At 50.3% G+C, this 10,255-nt stretch overlaps 1 protein-coding gene across 1 annotated transcript in view; it reads left to right on the top strand.

Annotated features, from left to right (window-relative positions):
- Positions 1 to 808, top strand: part of LOC144326146 (extracellular fatty acid-binding protein-like) — a 13,603-nt gene extending 12,795 nt beyond the window's left edge. Inside the window, exon 7 of the mRNA XM_077922337.1 lies at positions 737 to 808. Coding sequence (XP_077778463.1) covers positions 737 to 742 — 6 coding nt within the window. The 3' untranslated portion in view covers positions 743 to 808. The remainder of the gene's footprint in view (positions 1 to 736) is intronic.
- The last annotated feature ends 9,447 nt before the right edge of the window (positions 809 to 10,255 follow it).

The following is a 10,255-nucleotide window of genomic DNA, read 5'->3' as shown; positions in this document are numbered from 1 at the left end:
CTATCTTTTGGACATTTCCCAAGTCTATTTTGATGGACATTTCCCAAGTCGATGGACATTTCCCAGGTCTATCTTGATGGACATCTCCCAAGTCTACCTTGATGGACATTTCCCAGGTCTGCATTGATGGACATTTCCTAGGTCCACCTTGATGGACATTTCCCAAGTCTATCTTGATGGACATTTCCCAAGTCTATCTTGACGGACATTTCCCATTTTGGGAAATCTCAGGTCTATCTTGATGGACATTTCCCATTTTGGGAAATCTCAGGTCTATCTTGATGGACATTTCCCAAGTGTAATTGATGGACATTTCCCAAGTCTATCTTTTGGACATTTCCCAAGTCTATTTTGATGGACATTTCCCAAGTCTATCTCGATGGACATTTCCCAAGTCTATCTTTTGGACATTTCCCAAGTCTATTTTGATGGACATTTCCCAAGTCGATGGACATTTCCCAGGTCTATCTTGATGGACATTTCCCAAGTCTACCTTGATGGACATTTCCCAGGTCTGCATTGATGGACATTTCCTAGGTCCACCTTGATGGACATTTCCCAAGTCTATCTTGACGGACATTTCCCATTTTGGGAAATGTCAGGTCTATCTTGATGGACATCTCCCATTTTGGGAAATCTCAGGTTGATCTTGACGGACATTTCCCAAGTCTCCCTTGATGGACATTTCCCAAGTTGGACCATGTTGGAAACTTCACCTCTTCTCCTTCTCTTCTAGGAATGAGAAGAACATCTCTATGGTCCTTGGAGGTCTCTTCCTTCTCCTAATAAATAGATTCAGAAACTGCAACTTCCTGTCTTTGGTCTCTTTTGTATTATTATTATTATTATTATTATTATTATTATTATTATTATTAGAGGAAAAGATAATTTTGAGAAATCTCAAGTCTCATTAGCTTTCAGTCATTATTATTATTATTATTATTATTATTATTATTATTAATTTCATTTATACCCATCCTCTGGTCCCCTGATAAAATGCCATTATTATTATTATTATTATTATTATTATTATTATTATTATTATTAATTTCAATTATACGCATCCTCTGGTCCCCTGATAAAATGCCATTATTATTATTATTATTATTATTATTATTATTATTATTATTATTATTATTATTATCTTAGAGGAAAAGATCATTTTAATCTCATGAGCTTTTAGTCAATAATAATAATAATAATAATAATAATAATAATGGCATTTATACCCATCTGGTCCCCTGATAAAATGCCATTATTATTATTATTATTATTATTATTATTATTATTATTATTATTATTATCTTAGAGGAAAAGATCATTTTAATCTCATGAGCTTTTAGTCAATAATAATAATAATAATAATAATAATAATAATAATAATAATAATAATGGCATTTATACCCATCTGGTCCCCTTATAAAATTCTATTATTATTATTATTATTATTATTATTATTATTATTATTATTATTATTGAATATCCAATGAGATATGTTTAAATCCCTCATTTAAATATGGAGTGATTGATCTGGCCCCAGGTTATTGATTATCGATCCAGCCCCGAGTTATTGATTATCAATCCAATAAATCGTTTAAATACTTCGTGATTGATCTGGCCCCATGTTATTCGTTATCGATCCAGCCCTGTCTGATTGGTTATCGATCCAGCTCCACATTATTGATTATCGATCCAGCCCAGGGTTATTGATTATTGAGCCAGCCGTCTGTTATTAATTATCAATCCAGCCCTGTGTGATTGATTATCAATCCAGCCCCATGTGATTGATTATCAATCCAATGAATCATTGAAATACTTAGTGATTGATCCAGCCCCGTGTTATTGGTTATCGATCCAGCTCCACATTATTGATTATCACTCCATCTCTGTGTTATTGGTTATCGATCCAGCCCTGTGTGATTGATTATCAATCCAACCCTGTATAATTGATTATCAATCCATCCCCGTGTTATTGATTATCAGCTCAATAAATCATTGAAATACTTAGCGATTGATCCGGCCCCATGGTATTGATCATCGATCCAGCTCCGTGTGATTATCAATCCAACCCCCATGTTATTGATTATCAGTCCAATAAATCATTGAAATACTTAAGTGATTGATCCGGCCCCATGGTATTGATCATCGATCCAGCTCTGTGTGATTATCAATCCAACCCCCATGTTATTGATTATCAATCCAATAAATCATTGAAATACTTAGTGATTGATCCGGCCCCTTGTTATTGGTTATCGATCCAGCTCCACATTATTGATTATCACTCCATCTCAGTGTTATTGGTTATCGATCCAGCCCTGTATAATTGATTATCAATCCATCCCCGTGTTATTGATTATCAGCTCAATAAATCATTGAAATACTTAGTGATTGATCCGGCCCCATGGTATTGATCATCGATCCAGCTCCGTGTGATTATCAATCCAACCCAATGTTATTGATTATCAATCCAATAAATCATTGAAATACTTAGTGATTGATCCGGCCCCGTGTTATTGGTTATCGATCCAGCTCCACATTATTGATTATCACTCCATCTCTGTGTTATTGGTTATCGATCCAGCCCTGTGTGATTGATTATCAATCCAACCCTGTATAATTGATTATCAATCCATCCCCGTGTTATTGATTATCACTCCAATAAATCATTGAAATACTTAGTGATTGATCCGGCCCCATGGTATTGATCATCGATCCAGCTCCGTGTGATTGATTATCAATCCAACCCCCATGTTATTGATTATCAGCTCAATAAATCATTGAAATACTTAGTGATTGATCCGGCCCCATGGTATTGATCATCGATCCAGCTCCGTGTGATTATCAATCCAACCCAATGTTATTGATTATCAATCCAATAAATCATTGAAATACTTAGTGATTGATCCGGCCCCGTGTTATTGGTTATCAATCCAGCTCCACATTATTGATTATCACTCCATCTCAGTGTTATTGGTTATCGATCCAGCCCTGTGTGATTGATTATCAATCCAACCCTGTATAATTGATTATCAATCCATTCCCGTGTTATTATCAGCTCAATAAATCATTGAAATACTTAGCGATTGATCCGGCCCCATGGTATTGATCATCGATCCAGCTCCGTGTGATTATCAATCCAACCCCCATGTTATTGATTATCAATCCAATGAATCATTGAAATACTTAAGTGATTGATCCGGCCCCATGGTATTGATCATCGATCCAGCTCCGTGTGATTATCAATCCAACCCCCATGTTATTGATTATCAATCCAATAAATCATTGAAATACTTAGTGATTGATCCGGCCCCATGGTATTGATCATCGATCCAGCCCTGTGTGATTATCAATCCAGCCTTGTGTGATTGGCTATTGATCCAGCCCTGTGTTATTGATTATCAATCCAAACCTGTGTGTTTGGTTCTCAATCCAGCCCTGTGTTATTGATTATTGATCCAGCCCTGCATGATTATCGATCCATCCCTGTGTTATTGATTATCAACCCAGCCCAGTGTGATTGGTTCTCAATCCAGCCCTGTGTTATTGATTATTGATCCAGCCCTGCATGATTATCGATCCATCCCTGTGTTATTGATTATCAACCCAGCCCAGTGTGATTGGTTATCAATCCAGCCCTGTGTTATTGATTATTGATCCAGCCCTGCATTATTATCGATCCATCCCTGTGTTATTATCAACCCAGCCCAGTGTGATTGGTTATCAATCCAGCCCTGTGTTATTGATTATTGATCCAGCCCTGCATGATTATCGATCCATCCCTGTGTTATTGATTATCAATCCAGCCCTGTGTGATTGGTTCTCAATCCAGCCCTGTGTTATTGATTATTGATCCAGCCCTGCATGATTATCGATCCATCCCTGTGTTATTGATTATCAACCCAGCCCAGTGTGATTGGTTCTCAATCCAGCCCTGTGTTATTGATTATTGATCCAGCCCTGCATGATTATCGATCCATCCCTGTGTTATTGATTATCAACCCAGCCCAGTGTGATTGGTTCTCAATCCAGCCCTATGTTATTGATTATTGATCCAGCCCTGCATGATTATCGATCCATCCCTGTGTTATTGATTATCAACCCAGCCCAGTGTGATTTATCAAGCCCCTTGTTATTGGTTATTGATCCAGTAACACATCATTGAATATCGATTCAGCCCCGTGTTATTGGTTATCGAACCAGCCCTGTGTTATTGATTATCAATCCAAACCTGTGTGTTGGGTTATTGATCCAGCTCCATGTTATTGATTATTGATCCAGCCCCCCCGTTATTGATTATCGGTCCTCCTCCTCCTCCAATCCCGAGAAGGGCGCACTCTGCACATGCTCAGAGGCGCCCAGGTTTCCCTTGAACCCACAACCCGGAAACACTCTAGGAATATATAGATATATATCTCTTTATTGAGGGCATTCGCAAGAAGGGGAGACAAGACGGCGCCCTAGAGGGGCTTCTATGGGGCGGGTCAGTCTGGAGGACCGTCGGGGGTCCCTTCCCTCTCTATGATCCCCTCATAACCGGCTGGAGGTCCTAGAGAGGTCCGGAAAAACCCAAATTTCCCCATCGAGGGCTGAAATCCTAGATGGTCCCCGCCTGAAGATGTCGAACCCGGGCTTGGAGCGGAAGCAAAGCTTTCTGGGAAATTGGGGGGCTGAGGAATCCTAGAAGGGTCAGGCTGGAGGAGCGGGAGGGGCCCCTTCCCTCTCTATGGTCCCGTAAGAAGAGAGGTCGCTTCCCTGTCTGTCTATGGTCCTTTGCAAGGGGGTGAGGCTGGAGGACCTGGAGGGGTCCCTTCCCTCTCTATGATCCCTTAAGAACGGGCTGGATGTGCTAGAGAGGTCCCTTCCCTCTCTATGGTCCTTTGCAAGGGGGTCAGGCTGGATGACCAGGAGGGGTCCCTTCCCTCTCTATGATCCCTGGGTGTCCTAAAGAAGTCCCTTCCCTTCTCTATGATCCCCTCCGAACCGGCTGGATGTCCTAGAGAGGTCCCTTCCCTCTCTATGATCCAAGGGGGTCAGGCTGGATGACCCGGAGACCTCCCTTCCCTCTCTATGATCCCTGGAGGGTTCCCTTCCCTCTCTATGGTCCCCTAAGAAGGTGCTGGATGTGCTAGAAGGGTCCCTTCCCTCTCTATGATCCCTGGATGTCCTAGAGAGGTCCCCCCCTTTCTATGATCCCCTAAGAACCGGCTGGGTGTCCTAGAGAGGTCCTTCCCCTCTCTATGATGCTTTGCAAAGGGGGTCAGGCTGGATGACCTGGAGAAGTCCCTTCCCTCCCTCTCTATGATCCATGGATGTTCTAGAGAGGTCCCTTCTCTCTCTATGATCCCCAAATAACGTGCCAGATGTCCTAGAGAGGTCCCTTCTCTCTCTCTATGGTCCTTTGCCAGGGGGTCTGGCTGGAGGACCTGGAGGGGTCCCTTCCCTCTCTATGATCCCCTAAGAAGCGCCTGGATGTCCTAGAGAGGTCCCTTCCCTCTCTATGATCCCCATAGAATGGACTGGATGTCCTAGAGAGGTCCCTTCCCTCAATTGGGTGTCCTAGAGAGGTCCCTTCTCTCTCTATGATCCAAGGGGGTCAGGCTGGAGGACCTGGAGGGGTCCCTTCCCTCTCTAGCTCCGCCCCCTTGAGCTCCGCCCCGCCCCATTGGCCCCCCAATTCCTCACAATGTGGCCCCAGGGAATCGTCCAATCAGAGAGTCCCGTTGAGCGGAGTCCCGAATCGTCCAATGACAGAGTCTTGTTGGGCGGAGCCAGGAAATGGTCCAATCACAGAGCCAGGTTGGGCGATTGCCTGCAAACTGCCCGGCGACAGAGCCCTGAAGTCGTCCAATGACAGAGTCCCGTTGGGCGGGGCCAGGAAGTCGTTCCGTGATGGAGCCCGTATCGTCCAATCACAGAGCTCCGTGGAGCAGCGGCTGGAAACCGCCCGGCAACAGAGCCCTGAAATCGTCCAATGACCGAATCCCGTTGGAGGGTGGCCTGTAATCTGCCCGGCGACAGGGCCTCGAAATCATCCAATGACAGAGTCCTGTTGGGCAGCATCTTGAAAGCGTCCAATGACGGAGCTCCGTGGAGCAGCGGTCGTAAACTGCCTGGCAACAGAGCCCCCCAATTGTCCAATGACAGACTTTGCAAAGGGGGTCAGGCTGGAGGACCTGGAGGGGTCCCTTCCCTCTCTATGATCCCTGGATGTCCTAGAGAGGTCCCTTCCCCTCTCTATGATCCCCTAAGAACCAGCTGGAGGTCCTAGAGAGGTCCCTTCTCTCTCTATGATCCAAGGGGGGGTCAGGCTGGATGACCCGGAGACCTTCCTTCCCTCTCTATGATCCCTGGAGGACCTGGAGGGTTGCCTTCCCTCTCTATGGTCCCCTAAGAAGGTACTGGAGGTCCTAGAGGGGTCCCTTCCCTCTCTATGATGCTTTGCAAAGGGGGTCAGGCTGGATGACCTGGAGGGGTCCCTTCCCTCTCTATGATCCCCTAATAAGGTGCTGGATGTCCTAGAGGGGTCCCTTCCCTCTCTATGATCCCCTAAGAAGGTGCTGGAGGTCCTAGAGGGGTCCCTTCCCTCTCTATGATGCTTTGCAAAGGGGGTCAGGCTGGATGACCTGGAGGGGTCCCTTCCCTCTCTATGATCCCCTAATAAGGTGCTGGATGTCCTAGAGAAGTCCCTTCCCTCTCTATGATCCATGGATGTCCTAGAGAGGTCCCTTCTCTCTCTCTCTCTCTGATCCCCGAATAACGTGCCAGATGTCCTAGAGAGGTCCCTTCTCTCTCTCTATGATCCCCGAATAACGTGCCAGATGTCCTCTCTATGATCCCCTAATGAGGTGCTGGATTTCCTGGATGTCCTAGAGGGGTCCCTTCCCTCTCTATGATCCCCTCACAACCGGCTGGATGTCCTAGAGAGGTCCCTTCCCTCTCTATGATCCATGGATGTCCTAGAGAGGTCCCTTCTCTCTCTCTCTCTATGGTCCTTTGCCAGGGGGTCAGGCTGGATGACCTGGAGGGGTCCCTTCCCTCTCTATGATCCCTGGATGACAGAATCCCATTGGGCGGTTGCCTGTAATCTGCCCGGCGACAGAGCCTGGAAATCATCCAATGACAGAGTCCTCTTGGGCAGCATCTTGAAACCGTCCAATGACAGAGTCCCATTGGGCGATGGCCTATAAACTGCCCGGCGACGGAGCCCGGAAACCGTCCAATGAGAGAGCCCCGTTGGATGGCGCCTGTAATCCGCCCGGCGACAGAGCCCTGAAATGGTCCAATGACAGAATCCCGTTGGATGGCGCCTGTAATCTGCCCGGCAACAGGGCCCTGAAATGGTCCAATGACAGAGCCCCATTGGGTGGGGCCTGTAATCCGCCCGGCAACAGAGCCCGGAAACTGTCCAATGAGAGAGGCCCGTTGGCTGGCGCCTGTAATCCGCCCGGCAACAGGGCCCTGAAATGGTCCAATGACAGAATCCCGTTGGGTGGTTGCCTGTAATCCGCCCGGCGACAGAGCCTGGAAACTGTCCAATGAGAGAGCCCCGTTGGATGGCGCCTGTAACCCGCCCGGCGACAGAGCCCTGAAACGGTCCAATGACAGAATCCCGTTGGATGGCGCCTGTAATCTGCCCGGCAACAGGGCCCTGAAATGGTCCAATGACAGAATCCCGTTGGGTGGTTGCCTGTAATCCGCCCGGCGACAGAGCCTGGAAACCGTCCAATGACAGAGCCCCGTTGGATGGTGCTGGGAAATCCTCCAATGACGGAGCCCCTGATCGTCCAATGGCAGAGTCCCGGTGGATGGTGCCTGTAATCTGCCCGGCGACAGAGCCCGGAAACTGTCCAATGAGAGAGTCCTGTTGGGCAGAGCCTGGAAATCGTCCAATGGGGGGAATGGGACGGATGGCGGGTCCTGGGTTCGAGTCACGTGACGGCGGAGGAGCTTTTGTCCTCCCAACCCGGGTTCAAATCCCATGACAGGGTCCCGGGTTCGAATCACATGACGCGGTGGCGGGTCCTGGCTTCCAGTCCCGTGTCCTGGGTTCGAATCGCCCTCCTGGCTCCGGGTTCGAATCATATGACGGGCTCCTGGGCTCTGGGTTCAAGTCCCATGACGTTCTTCTGGGTCCCGGGTTCGAGTCCCATGACATGGCTCCGGGTTCGAATCACAGGACGGGCTTCCGGGCTCCGGGTTCGAATCCCACTCTGGCCTCCTGTGTCCAAGTCCCAGGAGAGGGTCCCGGGTTCGAGTCCCATGACGTTCTTCCGGGTCCCAGGTTCAAGTCCCATGACAGGGCTCCGGGTTCGAGTCACATGATGTTCTTCTGGGCTCTGGGTTCAAATCACATGACGGGCTTCCGGGCTCCGGGTTCGAATCCCACTCTGGCCTCCTGTGTTCAAGTCCCATGAGAGGGTCCCGGGTTCGAGTCCCATGACGTTCTTCCGGGTCCCGGGTTCGAGTCCCATGACAGTGCAGGAATCGACGGGGTCCCGGGTCCTGGGTTCGAGTCCCGTTCCAGGCTCCTGTGTCCCGGGTTCAAATCACACGGCAGGCTCCCGGGTCGCGGGTTCAAGTCCCATGACAGTGCAGGAATCGACGGGCCAGGAGGCGGGCCAGGAGGCGGGTCTTGACGGCCAGGGCGGCCAATGGGGGAAGAGGACGCTCTCCCTCTTGCAAGGCGGGCAGGAAATGAATTTGGGATACGGGTTCGAATCACATGACAGGCTCCTGAGTCCTGGGTTCGAATCACATGGCGGGTTCCCTGGTCCCGGGTTGGACAGGGTCCCGGGTTCGAATCACATGGCAGGGTCCTGGGTTCGAGTCCCATGACGGCGCAGGAATCGACGGGGTCCCTGGTCCCGGGTTCGAGTCCCATGACAGGGTCCCGGGTTCGAGTCCCCTTCTGGGCTCCCAGGTCCCGGGTTCGAGTCCCATGATGGTGCAGGAATCGACGGGCTCCCGGCTTCCCTGGGGGAAATTCGACGGGTCCTGTGTCCCGGGTTCGAGTCCATGTCCCGGGTCCCGGGTTCGAATCACATGACGGCCTCCTTGGTCCTGGGTTCGAGTCCCACTCCAGCCTCCCATGTCCCGGGTTCGAGTCCCCTTCTGGGCTTGCAGCTCCCAGCTTCAAGTCCATGTCCCGGGTCCCGGGTTCGAGTCACCTGACAGTGCAGTAACCTCGGGGGGAATTCCGCCGGGTCCCGGGTTCGAGGAGCATGATGGCGCAGGAGACAACGGGCTCCCAGGTCCCGGGTTCGAGTCCCGTGTCCCAGGTTCAAGTCACACGACAGTGCAGGAAACCCGGGGGAAATCCGACTAGTCCCGGGTTCGAGTCCCGTTCCGGGCTTGCAGCTCCTGGGTTCGAGTCCATGTCCCGGGTCCGAGTCACATGACGGTGCAGTAAACCCGGGTCCCGGGTTCGAGAACCATGATGGCGCAGGAATCGACGGGGTCCCTGGTCCCGGGTTCGAGTCCATGTCCTGTGTCCCGGGTTCGAGTCACATGACGGCGCAGGAAACCCGGGCGGAAATCCGACTGGTCCCGGGTTCGAGTCCCGTGACGGTGCAGGAAGCAACGGGGTCCCTGGTCCCGGGTTCAAGTCACACGACGGCGCAGGAAACCCAGGGGAAATCTGACTGGTCCCGGGTTCGAGTCCATGTCCCGTGTCCCGGGTTCGAGTCACATGACGGTGCAGGAAACCCGGGGGAAATCCGACTAGTCCCGGGTTCGAGTCCCGTTCTGGGCTTGCAGCTCCCGGGTTCGAGTCCATGTCCCGGGTCCCGGGTTCGAGTCACATGACGGTGCAGAAACCCTGGGGGAAATCCGACCGGTCCCGGGTTCGAGTCCACATCCGGGTTCAAATCACATGACAGCGCAGGAAGCGACGGGGTCCCTGGTCCCGGTCACATGACAGGGTCCCGGGTTCGAGTCCCCTTCTGGGCTTGCAGGTCCCGGGTTCGAAACCCTGGGGGAAACCCGACTGGTCCCGGGTTTGAGTCCGTGTCCCGGGTTCGAGTCACATGACAGTGCAGGAAGCGACGGGGTCCCGGGTTCAAGTCCCACGATGGTGCAGAAACCCTGGGGGAAATTCGACGGCGTCCCGGGTTCGAGTCACACGACGGCGCAGGAAACCCGGGGGAAATTTGACCACTCCCGGGTTCAAGTCCCCTTCTGGGCTTGCAGGTCCCGGGTTCGAGTCCCATGACGGCGCAGGAAGCGACGGGGTCCCTGGTCCCGGGTTCAAGCCCCA

Source organism: Podarcis muralis, chromosome Z (genome assembly GCF_964188315.1).
Source record: "Podarcis muralis chromosome Z, rPodMur119.hap1.1, whole genome shotgun sequence".
NCBI lineage: Eukaryota > Metazoa > Chordata > Lepidosauria > Squamata > Lacertidae > Podarcis > Podarcis muralis.
Note: the sequence above shows the minus strand (reverse complement) of the source record. Positions and strands in the feature narration are given on the sequence as shown.